The following is a 17,345-nucleotide window of genomic DNA, read 5'->3' as shown; positions in this document are numbered from 1 at the left end:
TGGATGGAATAAATGATAGCTTTATGGAGCAATTGGTTCAGGAACCGACGAGAGAGGGAGCAATTTTAGATCTAATTCTCAGTGGAGCACAGGACTTGGTGAGAGAGGTAACGGTGGTGGGGCCGCTTGGCAATAGTGATCATAATATGATCAAATTTGATTTAATGACTGGAAAAGGAACAGTGTGCAAATCCAAGGCTCTTGTGCTAAACTTTCAAAAGGGAAACTTTGATAAAATGAGAAAAATTGTTAGAAAAAAACTGAAAGGAGCAGCTACAAAAGTAAAAAATGTCCAAGAGGCGTGGTCATTGTTAAAAAATACCATTCTAGAAGCACAGTCCAGATGTATTCCACACATTAAGAAAGGTGGAAAGAAGGCAAAACGATTACCGGCATGGTTAAAAGGGGAGGTGAAAGCAGCTATTTTAGCCAAAAGATCTTCATTCAAAAATTGGAAGAAGGATCCAACAGAAGAAAATAGGATAAAGCATAAACATTGGCAAGTTAAATGTAAGACATTGATAAGACAGGCTAAGAGAGAATTTGAAAAGAAGTTGGCTGTAGAGGCAAAAACTCACAGTAAAAACTTTTTTAAATACATCCGAAGCAGAAAGCCTGTGAGGGAGTCAGTTGGACCGTTAGATGATCGAGGGGTTAAAGGGGCACTTAGAGAAGATAAGGCCATCGCGGAAAGATTAAATGATTTCTTTGCTTCGGTGTTTACTGAAGAGGATGTTGGGGAGGTACCCGTAATGGAGAAGGTTTTCATGGGTAATGATTCAGATGGACTGAATCAAATCACGGTGAACCTAGAAGATGTGGTAGGCCTGATTGACAAACTGAAGAGTAGTAAATCACCTGGACCGGATGGTATACACCCCAGAGTTCTGAAGGAACTAAAAAATGAAATTTCAGACCTATTAGTAAAAATTTGTAACTTATCATTAAAATCATCCATTGTACCTGAAGACTGGAGGATAGCAAATGTAACCCCAATATTTAAAAAGAGCTCCAGGGGCGATCCGGGAAACTACAGACCAGGTTAGCCTGACTTCAGTGCCAGGAAAAATAGTGGAAAGTGTTCTAAACATCAAAATCACAGAACATATAGAAAGACATGGTTTAATGGAACAAAGTCAGCATGGCTTTACCCAGGGCAAGTCTTGCCTCACAAATCTGCTTCACTTTTTTGAAGGAGTTAATAAACATGTGGATAAAGGTGAACCGGTAGATATAGTATACTTGGATTTTCAGAAGGCGTTTGACAAAGTTCCTCATGAGAGGCTTCTAGGAAAAGTAAAAAGTCATGGGATAGGTGGCGATGTCCTTTCGTGGATTGCAAACTGGCTAAAAGACAGGAAACAGAGAGTAGGATTAAATGGGCAATTTTCTCAGTGGAAGGGAGTGGACAGTGGAGTGCCTCAGGGATCTGTATTGGGACCCTTACTGTTCAATATATTTATAAATGATCTGGAAAGAAATACGACGAGTGAGATAATCAAATTTGCAGATGACACAAAATTGTTCAGAGTAGTTAAATCACAAGCAGATTGTGATAAATTGCAGGAAGACCTTGTGAGACTGGAAAATTGGGCATCCAAATGGCAGATGAAATTTAATGTGGATAAGTGCAAGGTGATGCATATAGGGAAAAATAACCCATGCTATAATTACACGATGTTGGGTTCCATATTAGGTGCTACAACCCAAGAAAGAGATCTAGGTGTCATAGTGGATAACACATTGAAATCGTCGGTTCAGTGTGCTGCGGCAGTCAAAAAAGCAAACAGAATGTTGGGAATTATTAGAAAAGGAATGATGAATAAAACGGAAAATGTCATAATGCCTCTGTATCGCTCCATGGTGAGACCGCACCTTGAATACTGTGTACAATTCTGGTCGCCGCATCTCAAAAAAGATATAATTGCGATGGAGAAGGTACAGAGAAGGGCTACCAAAATGATAAGGGGAATGGAACAACTCCCCTATGAGGAAAGACTAAAGAGGTTAGGACTTTTTAGCTTGGAGAAGAGACGACTGAGGGGGGATATGATAGAGGTGTTTAAAATCATGAGAGGTCTAGATCGGGTAGATGTGAATCGGTTATTTACTCTTTCGGATAGTAGAAAGACTAGGGGACATTCCATGAAGTTAGCATGGGGCACATTTAAAACTAATCGGAGAAAGTTCTTTTTTACTCAACGCACAATTAAACTCTGGAATTTGTTGCCAGAGAATGTGGTTCGTGCAGTTAGTATAGCTGTGTTTAAAAAAGGATTGGATAAGTTCTTGGAGGAGAAGTCCATTACCTGCTATTAAGTTCACTTAGAGAATAGCCACTGCCATTAGCAATGGTTACATGGAATAGACTTAGTTTTTGGGTACTTGCCAGGTTCTTATGGCCTGGATTGGCCACTGTTGGAAACAGGATGCTGGGCTTGATGGACCCTTGGTCTGACCCAGTATGGCATTTTCTTATGTTCTTATGTTCTTATCTGGAAAAGAAAGAGGGGAGATAACTGAACAAGAACATATTTACAAGGTAGCAAAATCGATTCCTATATGGTATTTACAGGGTAACACAATCGGTTCCAATAGAGTGCAATTGTATATCAAATGACATTAATAATACGGTAATGGAGAAGACAGTGAAGTTAGAGCTTACTTATTTAATAAGTAATCGTGTTTAAATATCCTGCCGGCGTCTGACATCATCTTGGGGGCCGGCTGCGGTTTCGCGCCACTGTGCCTTTAAATGGTTCCCCCTTGTGTGTGCGCGTGCCTAAGGGGGGCGGGGTTTGGCAGCGGAACTCTGCGGCATCTCCCTCGTGGAGACGCTGCCGCGGAGAGGCCTAAGAAGGCCTGGGAAACGTCGGACCCCGTCGTGAGACTCAAGGCAGAGAAGAGGTAAGGACCCGGTCGCGAGTCCAGCGACCAGGACCGCAACACCTAGATTTGAAAATGCAATCTATTAGAGAGATGCACCAAGCCATGTCAGTGCTCTAATGTGCGTTATATCATGTATATATCATGATATATGTGATATTTTGTATCTCCCTGCCCAGGTTCCCTCCCCTATTGCAATGACTCCCTTTGCATGCGATTTGCATGCATGAATAATGCAAATACATGCAAAGAAGATCATGCATAGGCAATCTTATGCAAATATATTATCGCGGCAGACTAAGAAGGTGGTCAGCTATGATAAAATATCTACACCTCTTAGAAAAGCAGTAAATGTGAGGCGGAAGGCCTGGGACTCTAATGCAGGTTTTGAGGCGGAAAAAAAAATTCACATGCAAACAGGGAAGTTGAGTGGGGGTCAGTGCTGACTCTCATCTCATCCCAGGGCCGCTAGTTGAGGTAGCCTCGACTCCTGCCAAAGTGAAAAAAATAGAAAAAAAGCCCATGCAACGGTAATCCCTGGCGCCCTTTCCTCCCCAAGTGACCGAGAGCATCCCAGCATCTCTTTTCACCTGCCATCCTCCTAATGACTGAGTGGCCTGTCCCCTCCTTCCTGCCCACCCAAGTGACCAAGATAGGGTCCTGGCCCCCCTTCCCGCTCCCAACCCCAAGTACAAGATAGTGACCCAGACCCATCCGCCCATACCCACCCCCTCTTCCTCCGTGCCCTGGAAGCCAGAAAAATAATTAAGGTGCAGGATTCTACCCATGACCTCCCTCCTGCACCACTGCCAAACCTTCAAATGGATCCCACATTTTCCAAAATGGCACTGCCCTGACCTTGCCCTAGCCATGGGACTGGGGTAAGGATGGGACTGGGGTAAGGTCCGGGGATTGGACCCCTGGATCTTACCCCAGCCATGTAACTGGGGTAAGGTCTAGAGCTTGGAGCCAATTTTGGAAAATGGTGCCAATGTGGGATCCATTTGAAGGCTTGGGGTTGTGGGAGGGTGTATCGGGGGTGGGATGGAGGCCTGCACTCTAATTTGTTTATTTTCTGGTTTTCTGGGGGAGAGGGTGGGTATGGGCAGGTGGGGCTAGGTCACTATCTTTGGGGGTGGGACGGGGGTGCCGGGACACTCTTGGTCATTTGGGGGGTGTAAAGGGGAGACCAGGACACTATTGGTCACTTGGGAGGTGGGGGCCAGGACACAAAGAAAATTTGTTTTGCTCTGACTGGGGGGGGGGGGGGGTGGCAAGATCATTGCCACGTGGGCTGTTTTTTCTATTTTTCACTTTGGGGGAATTGGGGCTGTCTCAATTGGTGGCACCGGTTTGAGATGGGATACCTCCCTGTTTGCACCCGACTTTTTTTTCTTTGGCCTAGTGAGCCTTTAAGACGATGGGTTTCCCATCAGGTTGGGGCCACCATTGCTTTAAAAGGCTACTCGCTGCGTGCTTTTGTTCTGTGGTGTTTGGCTGCAAGAACAAAGAATGTGTCATACAGCTACGATGTCTTTATGGGGGAGGGGGACCCCACTATCACAGCGACACCCCCCCCCCCTTTGATAGTAGGACCCCTCCTGCGATAAAACATCATGGCTTAATGTATCTAGGCCTATGCTTTTTATTTTCGTCCTCCAAGCAAAACATGCCCCAGGAGTGCCTCCTCTTCAAGTGGCTAAAAGTACATGCACTGTAGAACTCTCTTTTTACCATATTGAAGGAGGGCAATTTTTAGATGCCGATTGATGTGCATAAATCATTATTTACATCTGTAAATGGCTTTTCAAATTATCCTCCCAGATATTTGGCTTGTTTCAGGAGTATTTCTTTTGTTTGATTTTAGTTTTTAGGATTTTTCCATTAAGAAGTGTCCAACGGCCAATCTGGCATGATAATAATGGTCTGTCTTTTGTTGGCCATTGCTTAGTTTGCGTATTGTCCTGTTCATTGCCCAGGCCTTTTCACCATTCTGTTCCTGTTGGAGGGGTGGGTGAGTGAGTATGTAGGACAGCTCAGCCAGGCCAGTGAACACTTCAAAAAGGAGGCTTATTGTGAAAAGTTCTTTACAGTGGAAAATAAAGCAGCTTGACTTCAGAAGACAGGAACAGACTATTCAGAGTTTTGGTTCAGCTTTAGAGTATCAGCAAAAAGGGTTTTTGCCATAGTTAGTTGGTCACCCACTACAGTTACAGTGGTACAGTCCTCAGGGCTCTTGTTGCAGTGATTGTGCAGCAGTTTTTCTTCTGGAACATTTCTCTTTCACGCAGGCAGCCAGTAAAGCTTGTCAGCAAAATTTGGGAGCTGCAAAATGTGCCTGTCAAAACTTTTCTGCCACAGCTGCCTTACCCTACTTCCAAATACATATTTAACAACATGCCCATAGCAGGGTTCCCACCCCCTCAGGTCAGAAGAAGAGCCCTACGGTGGCGCAGTGGAATGAAGACCGGACCGGACCGGACGGACCGGAAGAAGAGCCCTCGGGCAGCACAGTGAAAGGATGCACTCATAGGTCTGAAGAACAGAAGAATCCCATCTGCCACCGTCAGCCAAAGAAGAGAGGAGGCCCCGCTGGCAGCCAAAGAAAAGAGAGGCCCAGCAGTACAGGGAGAGTGTGTGTGTTTGTGAGAGAGCATGTGTATGTATGAAAGACCATGTGTGAGAACGTGTGTGTGTGTGTGAAAGATCATGTGTGAGAATTGTGTTTGTGAAAATGCATGTGTATGAGCATCTGAGTGTGTGTGAAAGAGCATGTGTGAGAGCATCTGTGTGTATGTGTGTGTTAAAAAGTATATATGAACATCTGAGTGTGGGTGTGTATGTGTGTGAAAGATGCATATGAGCATCTGTTTGTGTGTGTAAGACCATGTGTGAGAGCTTCTGTGTGTTTCTGAAAAAACATGTATGAGAGCCTCTCTGGGTGTATGTGTGAAAGATGTGTGAAAGCATGTCTGTGTGTATGTATATGAAAGAGTATGTGTGAGGGCATCTCTGTGTGTGCGTGTGCGTGTGAAAGAACCTGTATGAGGGCATCTGTGTGTGTGTGTGTGTGTGTGTGAAAGAGTATGTGTGAGGGCATTTGTGTGTGAAAGAGCATATGTGAACATCTGTACATGAAAAGACATGCATAAGCACATCTGTATGTGAAAAGGCATGTGTGTGTGTGTGTGTGTGTGTGAAAGATATGTGAGAGCATCTGTCTGTGTGAAGATGGGTGAAAGCATTTGTGTGTGTGGGAGAAGGCATGTTTGAGAACATGTGTGTGTGAGAGGAACAAGTTTCCCAACTCTTCCCTCTGCACTAATCCACAGCAATCTCAGGGTGACTGGAAATGAAAAGTTCTCAGATATAGAAAGTTGGCATTTTTAAAATCTTTAATAGTGTTAATAATTTATTTATGTATGTATGTATTTATTTATTTTGATTTTTATATTTCGTATTTCGGTACTTCAAAGTGTACATCAAAGCGGATTACATTCAGGTACTTTAGGTATTTCCCTATCCCCACAAGGCTTACAATCTAATTTTGTACCTGAGGCAACGGAGGGTAAAATTGGGGGTGTTTGATGTATTTGCTATTTTGAAATATTTTATTGATGTTTGGGAAATTTTTTATAATGTTTATATGAGTTTTTAATTTTTGGCTGATATTCAATTCATCATTTGTTTTGAAATATTTATTCTTTTTAGTAGTATGTTTTTACTTTTATGACTGATGCTTTATTACTTGATTTTATTTTGAGAAATGGTATTTATTTTTCCATTGTTGCACTACATACAGTTGGGCTTGTTGCGGTTTCCAGTTCAGTTTTTGTCTACATATTTCTGTTTATACTTCATGGCCTTTTTATTATTTGGTGAGGGTTTTTCTGTAATTATGTATGACTGAGGTGAGATATTCTGCTTGTGTGTAATTTCTATGTAGGGATCTATAGAAGCCTGCCTTGTTCTGTTTTCCTAATAGGAGGTGTATTGGTATTTGGTGTAATGGCATTGCCTTTTCATAATTAGCATTTTTACTGTTTGAGTGATAGCAGTTAGTGCTCATTTAGTATGTGAGGTTTACTATGTTGCAATCATAATTCAGTTTACTCTGTGCTTTCTGAAGACAATCATGCATTACAATGGGCCAAATACCATATGCATCCCAAGTGCTTTTTTTTTTGCTTTTTTGCAGGGTTGTGATATTTTTACCTCAGAAAACTGTGATGTCAATATCCTTTTTCATGTAAAATTGTTTATTATGAATACAAAACTTTTAATTGTGTGCGATGAGGGCAGGGGAGGGGTGCAGGCACAAAAGCTGTAAAGTTCGCCTAGGCTGCTTAATGCCTTTGCACCAGCCCAGAGAGAGTGTGTCACACAAGGACCCCCACCATTCATCCATCTCCCACTTCTCCAAGGAAAAATGCTGGGGAAAAGGTGGAAGGCAGGTCTTAGGGTTCCTGGGAGTGGATGCCAGGGTTGCCAGCTTCCTAGAAACACTTCTCTGGGGACTCTGATCTCTCCTTTACCCCTTCCACAGCATTTGAAATCACCGAAAAGGCCAGACCCCCTCCCCTCTTGCCCTGCTTGATGATTTGCCCTGTGCCATGTATTTAAGAGGTGAGGAAGTACCTTCTCATCCTTTGCCTCAGGCAGCAAATTGCCTTGAGTCACCCCTGGGCAGAGACATTACCACAAGGTTTGCAATGGCAGTACCTTTAGCTTCTCACTAATCAGGCTGTCTGAGTGGAGGAGAGGACTAGTGGTTAGAGCAGTGGGCTACAAACCAGAGAAACCAGCATTCAAATCTTACTGCCACTCTTTGTGATCTTTAGCTAATCACTTTACCCTCAATTGCCTCAGGTACAAAAATTTAAGATTATAAGCCCTGTAGGGATAGGGAAAACCTGAATATAATCAGCTTGAAGTGCCAAAAAGAAAAAAATAAAATATCTTTTAGGAGACACATTTTTCACAGTAACTCTGTATACTTCTGGCTGCTCAGTGGAAAACCTTGCCTGGATTACAGGAAATGTGGAATAGGCTTGTACCCTGTAACAGTGTCAAATCAGGGTCTCTCCGTGCCAAGATTTCCAGCATTCTTCAAGTATGGCTGGTATGAGCTCCTCTCTTGTAGTGATGGTTATTTGCAGAAGGATCTAGTTCATACTGGCTTTTGTAGTCTTTATATAAACTACAAAGGGGATACAATTCAAACAGCATCCCATTATTAGAAAATTCTATTTAAAGTCCAGCTAGTAAATAAAATAGAACAAAAGTAGTACATCCAAAATGAAATCATGCAACCTGATCCATGTTCATGGAATTTGTGATGGGTCCATCTGACCCAATGTCCCTCATGGAGTGGAAGTATTGTTTTCAGACAGAAGATAACAGCTCAGTTACAGAGAAAAGAGCATCAAAATTGCCTTCAATTTTAGAATGAGAATAACTTCCTATAGTATTCACAACTAGCAAAACATATAGCCTTGCAAAAGCTCCCCAAATCAAAGTATGTTTGGATTCTTAAGCCAATGGGGCATGCCCCCTCTCAATGCATCATCCTTGGCCATATTTGTTTTCTTGTAGATCAATAAGAGAGTCAGGCTCCACTAGGCTCTATGCACTCTTTACAGCAATCAAAAAAGACCTTGCTATGATAGCCATCTTCAGTCCATGAACTATATGCACTTATACATGTCCATATGCAGTATTACCCAATTACATAGAAAAAGACATATCAACACTTATTGCCTTTGATGCCCTGTGCTGCCATATACCAGAGATACAAATATTGACAACATCACAATGAACCTTTACACAAAGTCTTCCGTAATGATCCCCTATCCAGTCCAGAACAAGTAGCTGGTTTCAAAAAAGGTTTGGATAAGTTCTTGGAGGAGAAGTCCATTAACGGCTATTAATCAAGTTTACTTAGGGAATAGCCACTGCTATTAATTGCATCGGTAGCATGGGATCTTCTTAGTGTTTGGGTAATTGCCAGGTTCTTGTGGCCTGGTTTGGCCTCTGTTGGAAACAGGATGGTGGGCTTGATGGACCTTTGGTCTGACCCAGCATGGCAATTTCTTATATTCTTAAGTACAGATGTCAAACCAAATTCTTAAAAAGACTGGGAAAGTGTACTCTGTAGAATACACACAATTTCCAAAGGCATTTTTTATATTAAGAGCTAATTTCCAAAGTGTGTTTGTGTGTGTTCATGTCCTTTTTCATATTCCATGCAACTCTCAAAGTTCTGAGAGCCTCACTCCCGAAGTTAGGCACTTACCGTAAGTTGAAAGTTTCTGCACATGCACAGTTGATAAGCATCACACATGGACAAATTGTCAGGGACATAAGGCATTCCACAGTATTCACACTATAAAGAATTCCTAAAAAGTAACATTTAAATAGCTCATCTACCAATGGTGCTATTAGGTAGGGAATGGGGCTACATTAATTTATAGAACCACTGAATACAATGGCAGATAAGGACTGTAAGGCCTACCTAGTTTGGCCATTTTCTTACTATGATGCTCTGGGCCTGTGCAAGGGTATTAGGTGCCCTAAACAGAAATTATAGCCTTGTGCCGCCCCCCGCCCCCAACCTCTCCAAACACACAATAATAGATTTTAAATGAAAAAGGATATTCTGAGGTAAAAATAACACTAATAACAACTTGTATATTATATTTAATTTCACCATTATGGTGCAAAAAGGACACTTGCAACCCAAAAAAATTGTATTATGCCTATTTTAACGCATGTTGGGTGTGGGCTTGATCTTCAGAAAACCATGAGTAAAAGAATTGCAATTACAACATAGTAAACCTCCCATACCAAAACAACACTAGCTGTCATAACTCAAAAAGTAACAAATCTACCTATGAAAATTCAATACTGCAAATATTACTCCAGGACCTAAAACACCAACACACCTCTTAGGAAAACAGAACAAGCCAGGCTGTTATAGATCACTACACAGAAAGTACATGCTAGCAGAATACCTCACCTCGGTCACATACTTAGATCACAAATTCAGAATAAAAAGACCATAAAGTATAAACAGAAATGTACAGACAAAAACTGAACAGGAAACAGCAAGAAGATAGATTCTGTATGCAGTGCAACAATGGAATATTTTATTAAACAATAAAATCAAGAAATATAAAACATCAATCATAATAGTGAAACCATATTAATAAAAATATTTCAAAACAGCTGATGAATAGAAAATCCAAATAGTAAAAATTGATGTACCCAGAGATCAAGATGGAGGCTGTCTGTTAAGACATTAGTGAGCTCTCTCTTCTGTTGACCTAAATTTTTCCTCTTCCATTTTTGCTTTCAAGTACAATGCCACATACTAAAAGAAAGGGTTGACTCAAGGGTGATTTACCAGCCATCCCCTGAGCTGCCTGAGTCCACAAAAGATCATAGGTTTTCTCACCTCGGCATTGGTCAAAACTCTGGGGCCATCCTTGGCGGCTGCAGCTGAGAAGCGAGCAGCTCTTCCACCAGATATTGAAACCACTCAAGCCCCAGAGCCCCTCAGACTCCCTCCCCACCAAAGCCAAACATCTTGATTGGGGAGGTGTCACTGCTAAGCCATTCAGGATTGCAGGATGTATTGGCAACTGTGGCTGGGGCATCTCCTTTGAAGCCGCTAGACTTGAGGCAGAGGCTTCATCACTGGAAGAGCAGCGGGCCATGTTGTTGAGTGGTGAAGATTGTGGCCCTCCCTTCTTGTCTTCTACTCCTGGCGCCAGTGGTGTTTATGCCAAACCCAATGCATTGTTGGGGGGAAGACATCGTTGGTGAGCCTTTGAGCTTGGGTGTTCGGCATAAATCAGTTATTATTACCTTGGACTCTGTTTGGGGGGGGCATTAACCACACTTGAAAAATCTATTTCTTCTTTAACAATGTTGACTACCGATATTCACCGATGGATCCAGGTGTCTGAAACCTCGGTTACATCTCAAAAAGGGCAAAGGAACTTTCTTTCGCCCTCCCCCCACCTTTCCCTCCCTTCCCCTACCTAACCCACCCCCCCCGGGGGCTGGTCCGGAGGCCTCGACCATGCCCCCAGGCTGGCGCCACGCCCCAGGCCCGCCCCCGAAACGCTGCGTCACGCCCCCGAAACGCCGCGTCATTCCGCAACGCCCCCGACACGCCCCCGACATGCCACTGACACGCCTCTTTTACGAAGCCCCGGGACTTACGCGCATCCCGGGGCTCTGCGCAAGCCGGCGGCCTATGCAAAATAGGCGCACCAGTGCGCGAGGCCCTGCGCGTGTAAATCCGGCCGGATTTACGCGAGCAGGGCATTTAAAATCCGCCCCATTATGTGCAGAACAAGACAATACTCCAAATGAGGCTTTAGTTACTAATGATTTGTACATATGATTATTTAGTTCCTCTTTTTTATATATTGGGTGTCTTTCCCTATATACCTCGGTGTTCCTCTGTCTCGGCCTCAGCTTTGTTAGGTCATCAGATGTGATCACCCTATATTCCTCTCCTGTTTGGTGCATATCAGTATCACCCTCCCCCCCCCATTGTGTACTGTCTGCTTCCTTAGTTTTCTGCACTCCAATTGCTATGATTCAACATTTTTCACATTAAGGGGGTCATTTTCAAAGCTGTGCATTTTAATGCAAAGTCATTGGGTGCTTTACCCATGGGCTTCATACCAGTTCTCAAAGGGAAAGTATGTATGGATTTTTCCCTTTCAATATTGCCCAGGGGAAAAATTACCTGCAGAGATTTGCATTTGCTTTCTCTGTGTTCACTTTTCTCTCGAAAAACAGCATACAGATTTTTGAAAATGCAAAACTAGTTCTGTTGTTGCCTAACCTTACCCAGGGAATGCCTCCATAAAAATGGGAGTAAATGTATGTGTGTCATGGGACAATATGCATACTTTTATCCACATACAGCGTGGGAGGTTTTCAAAAAGCCCTTTAACCTGGTTAAGTAACCATTTAGAGGAGGTAAATGGCTTTTGAGAATAACCCTCTGAATGGTACATGTCAGATTTTTCCCAGGGTTCTAAAGTCCATTTGTATCTGTAGTGTAGGCTCCATCAGAGCAGCATGTTACCCAACCTACATGTAGGAGTTGGGCTGAGTTTTCTAGATTTCTCTATGTCAGTATAACTGTGGACTTACAGTTACCCTTCAGGTTTCACTACAATGAGAGGCTAAATGGATACACAATGATATTTTCACATCCATAATGATATGAGCACATTTACGTACAGCAGGTTTTGATCTAGAGACTTATGCCTCTCCATTGCCACTCTTAATATTTCTGACAGATGAATTGAGGCATAAGTGTTGAAGGATAAGAGTCCATATCACCAGATCCATCTGATGAGGTGGATTCTTGTCCTTGAAAGACTATGCTTCAGTAAATCTGTAGTTAGAGGCTGGTAGCACATGATAAACTATATCATATTTGATACAACAGACGAACATGGCTACCCCTCTGGAAACTAAATATTGTAACCCCCCACCCCTTCATAGGAAGCATCAAATTTAGGGGATCACAAATGGGCAGATACAGTAAAGTCTGTGGGACAGCGGGCGAATGCCCGCTCTCCTGTGCGCGCGATTCAGTATGCAAATTAGGTCCGGCGGTAGAAACAGGTAAAAAGAGGCGCTAGGGAAACTAGTGCGTCCCTAGCGCCTCTTTAGGGACAGGAGCAGCGGCTGTCAGTGGGTTTGACAGCTGATGCTCAATTTTGCTGGTGTCGGTTCTCGAGCCCGCTGACAGCCACGGGTTCGGAGACTGGACGCCGGCAAAATTGAGCATCTGGTTTTCAATCCGCGAGCCACGGGCCTACTTCGAATTTTTTTTTCTTTTTTTTTCTTTACTTTTTTTACCCTTCGGGACCTCCGACTTAATATCGCCATGATATTAAGTCGGAGGGTGCACAGAAAAGCAGTTTTTTATTGCTTTTCTGTGCACTTCCCCGGAGCCGGCAGAAATTAGAGCCTACCTTTGGGTAGGCGCTAATTTCTGAAAGTAAAATGTGCGGCTTGGCTGCACATTTTACTTACTCAATCGCGCAGGAATACCTAATAGCGCCCGCAACATGCATTTGCATGTTGCGGGCGCTATTAGGTTCGGGGGGGGGGGGGGGGGGTTTGGATGCGTGTTTTCGACCCCTTACTGAATAATGCTAGCGCGTCAAAAACGCGCGTCCAATTAAGGGTTAACAGTGCGCTTCGTCGGAGTGCACTGTACTGTATCGGCCCGAAAGTTCCCTAGGCAGTTCTTCTATGTTCTGAACCTCTCCTTCTCTCACATTCACTTCACAAGAGCCCCTGGTCTTCTCCTCTGCTGTTATCTGGGCGCAAAAGGGTGAAAACCTTTAGGACACAGCCCTTCAAGATACCAGGAGTTTGCCCTTCTCTCAGGAACTGGCTCAAAATGTCCAAAAAGTCAACAATCTTCCAACTTCTCCTCCCTCCAAAAATACTCCGCTCTCTTTGGCAATGACCCTAATCACATGCTCAAAGGGAAATTTATATCCCCGAGCCACAGCCCATGAAAAAAGTGAGAATATAGCAGGGAGAAGATCTCAAAATGCAAAAAATCCCTTAAGATGCTGGAAAACAGGGAAATTTAAAGTAGCACATGCTACAATATTTTGGGCTTCAGAGGCCAATGGCTATCTCTGTAGGAGGAGGTGCTGGCAGATAAGGGGGAGCCATTGCAGGCACACGGGCAGCACTGGAAGGGTATGTGACTCTATAGGAGATGGTGCTGGTGGCTGTGAGGGATGTGGTCCAAGGGAGAAGGGGGAGGGGGGTTCAGAGGCAGCAACGGAAGGGCAGGTAACTCTATACGAGATGGTGCTGGTTGTTGTGGTGGAGGGGATGCACGGCTGAGGGCATTAGTGGGCGGTGCAGGGGCAGCAGAGGGAGGCTGGGTGTCTCTATAGGAAGTAGTGCTGGTGACTTTATAATAGACTGGGCATGGATGAAGAGCATTGGGAGGATGGATGTCTCTGTAATTGGCAGTGCCGGTGTGAGGCAGTGCAGGGCTGAGTGCGGCACTAGGTGGTCCTGGTGGCTGAGGAGGAGGCAATTCAGGGATGAGGCAGCACTGGGCAGGTGGGTGGTTCTATAGGAAGCACTGCAGGGGGTGAGGGCAGTACTTGGTGACGCCGGTGGCTCTAGGGGAAGTGTGTTAGGGTGAAGGCAGCACTGTGTAGGTGGGTGGTTCTGTAGAAGGTGGTGATGGTGGCTGTAGGGCAGTCAGTGCAGGGAGAAGGGCAGCACTTGGTGATGCCGGTGGTTGTGGGGCAGTCAATGCCGGGGTGACTCTGAGGGTAGAACTAGTGGCTGTAGGGGAGGCAGTGCAGGGGTGAGGGCAGCACTGAGTGGGCAGATTGCTCTGGTGCAGCAGAAAGTGGATGGATGACTCTAAGGGGTGCTGGGCTAAGGGTACTGAGTTAGTTGCTTCCCTTCTCCTGTCACCACTCATTGGGGATCGGGAGGTGCCGAGTCAGTGTAAAGTGACTCCTTGTCTGCTCCTCTGTCTTGTAGGTCTGCTGTAAGGGACCAGCGCTCCCCATCGCCAGGTGGCCAGCGACAGCCAAGGATTCTGCAGTCCCCGAGCAGTCCCGGGCCTGGGCAGGAGCTACGAAGCCCTGAGCCCCCGCCCCGCCTGCGGCATCGGGAGAGCCTGACCTCGCCCCCAGACAGTGAGGCGTACTACGGGGAGACGGACAGCGATGCTGACACCCGGATTCCTACCACCCAGCAGCAGCAGCAGCTGCAGCCCCCGGAGCCGCTCTCAGAGCCGCCGCAGCCCCCAGAGAAGCATCGGCGGGCCCGCAAGAAGAGCCCACGCTCCCCTCCCAGTGCCGAGGAACCACAGACCCTGTCTGAGATGAGTGGCTATGACAGTGCCCCAGAACCCAGTGACGGTGGAAGAGGAGGAGGTGTGGCGAAGCGGGAGATTGGGGGGCCAGAGACCCCCTGCCCGGAGCCGTCCCCGGAGGCCCTGCTGCTCCCCCGCGGTGTCCTAAGCATCCGAGCCGAGCGCCACCTCATTCCCATGGTGGGGCCCGTGGAGCACCCAGTGGATGAAGATCTGACCACCAGCTACATGGAGAAAGCCAAACAAGCTAGTAAGTGAGGCTGGGCTAACCCGGTGCAGATATACTAAGGTCAATATTGAAATGAAATGACTATGAGGCCAATATTGAAAGCTGAACACCTCTGTAAGTTAGCTGATTAACTTACATGGGATATTCAGCAGCACAGCTATGCTGCTGAATATCTCCATCAAAACAACTACTTAGCCGGATAATCATATCCAGCTAAGTTAAACTTGCTCTATGGCAGGTCTAACTTAACCAAATAAGTACGAATATCGCTACTTATCTGGCTAAGTTTACCGAATAAATAGAGCCGCCCACTGCTTGTCCACAACTTATCTGCTGTAAGTGACTTATCCAGCTAAGTGGAGGCTGCTGAATGTAGTCGGATATTCACTGGATGCCACTTACCTGAATAAGTCCTGTATATCCAGCTAAGTAGCATTTGAATATCAGCTAATTTTATTAGCTGCATAAAATTTGTCCAGATAATTTATATGTGATATTCACAGTGCATAGCTATGCTGCTGAATATCCCTGTCAAAATCGCTACTTAGCTAGATAAATATTATCTGGCTAAGTTTAGACCTGCTATTGAGCAGGTCTAACTTATCCCATTAACTTAATAGGATATTGCTATTTATCCTGCTAAGTTAATTAGATAAGTAGCAACGCCCCGATCCACCCACCGCCCGCCCATAACTTATCCAGCTGTGACTTATCCGGGTAAGTAATGTTTGAATATCGGTCTCATTGTCTTTGGGGAGGACTAGCAGAGCTGCAAATTCTTTGGATGAGGGCTGACTGGTGGAAAGAAGAATCTTATTGGGGGGAACTCAGGAAGCCAGGAAGTGTCCAGTCCAAGGTTTAAAATGAGGAAGAGAGTGACATGGAGTAGGGTTATGTGGTATAAAGCTCTCTAATGCCATTGATGTCCCTGTCCATCTGCCAAAAGCTAAATGAGGGACTGTGCTCCCAGTGCTTCAAGCATCTGGGGCTGGGGCAATTAGTTTGAAGAGCTCAGGTAGCCCCTACTGGCAGAGGTGGAAGTGTCCAAAACTGCCTTAGAATTCAGGCATGCTTAGTACAAACAGACAGCAGTAGTAAGAGAAAGTTAGAGTTGATGGCCATGGAGTAAGAGCTCAGTAGCAGAGGCAACTAGGTAGACTGGGTGGGCCAAGATGTAAGGTGGAGACAGGTGATTGCAGGTAGGAAGAAGAGGAGTGGATGGGCTTTCTGTTGAGGAATCTTTCTATCTGGTTAGGGAGGCTCATGCCCCAGATCTTGAAAAATTATTCCGTTCCATTCATGGGCTAGTTTGTAATAGTTCACTCTCATGTTTGCTTTAACAATTAAAGTCCTTGTTTAATTAAATAGAATTTTCTTCCATTTAGTGCCAACAGTTAAACTCTTAGCTAGTTATGCTTCTATTGGACAGCCTCTGATTTTAGATATCCCATTGACTACTATTTACAGAGTGATTTATTTTAGTGGATGGATTTTTTTTTAGCTAGAATTTAAAGTAAAGTCCTATTCCCTGTAAGCTGAGAGCTTACAGTAACTTCTGTATCTGGTACATCATTACTATTTAGCTTTAGGTATTTTAATCTAAAAATAGTCCTGGAAAGCTACTTCTATCAAAATTATAAAATGCAGATATTTTCTTCCTGTCTATCTGCAGCAACCTGCAGGAATCCTCTCTTGCTTCTCTTGCATTAGCTGGCAGTTAGAGTAAATAGGTGGTGGAACGGCCAGAAGATCTCACAGTGCTCTGTCGTGTAGTGCAGCAGGGCTGATGCCTCTTGTGTGGCAGCAATTGGAAGGGTGGCCTCTTGTGAATAAAGCCTTGCCTCAATGCTTTATTTTAACAATAGTTTTGGTATTGCCTTAGCCTTGCACCGGTAAGTCCGCATCCCACTGCATCTTGCCGTCTCGATTGATGTTATCTGGTGGGAAGCTGACAGCTGCTGAGGAGCGCAAGGCTCAGGATGAGAGTATCTCCAAAGGATATTCTCAAAGCAGGGGAGAGACAGAAAGAATGTGGAAGAAGGTGAGGGAGCTCAGGCAGATACGAATGCGGAATGGACAAGGAGAAAAGGGTTTTAGAATCACTGAATCAGTTGCTGATAAGGAGCAGGCTGAGAATAGGAATGAAAAGAATACATGCAGCTGAACGCAAATGCCAGAAGTTAAAAAAAAAAAAAAAAAAAGAAATGAGTAGAGAGTTAAGAGTGTATGGCACTAAATGAAGATCTAAGCAATCCCTCCCTCACTGTACAAAATCTCATGGAATTTTCTTTTTGGGATCTAAATTCAATTTACAAAATGGAAACTCTA

At 44.5% G+C, this 17,345-nt stretch overlaps 1 protein-coding gene across 1 annotated transcript in view; it reads left to right on the top strand.

Annotated features, from left to right (window-relative positions):
• The window catches only part of SYNPO2L (synaptopodin 2 like), a 131,755-nt gene that overhangs the window by 83,759 nt on the left and 30,651 nt on the right, over positions 1-17,345 (top strand). Inside the window, exon 3 of the mRNA XM_029608969.1 lies at positions 14,452-15,038. Coding sequence (XP_029464829.1) covers positions 14,452-15,038 — 587 coding nt within the window. The remainder of the gene's footprint in view (positions 1-14,451; positions 15,039-17,345) is intronic.

The sequence above is a fragment of the Rhinatrema bivittatum genome, chromosome 7, assembly GCF_901001135.1.
Source record: "Rhinatrema bivittatum chromosome 7, aRhiBiv1.1, whole genome shotgun sequence".
Lineage (NCBI taxonomy): Eukaryota > Metazoa > Chordata > Amphibia > Gymnophiona > Rhinatrematidae > Rhinatrema > Rhinatrema bivittatum.
Note: the sequence above shows the minus strand (reverse complement) of the source record. Positions and strands in the feature narration are given on the sequence as shown.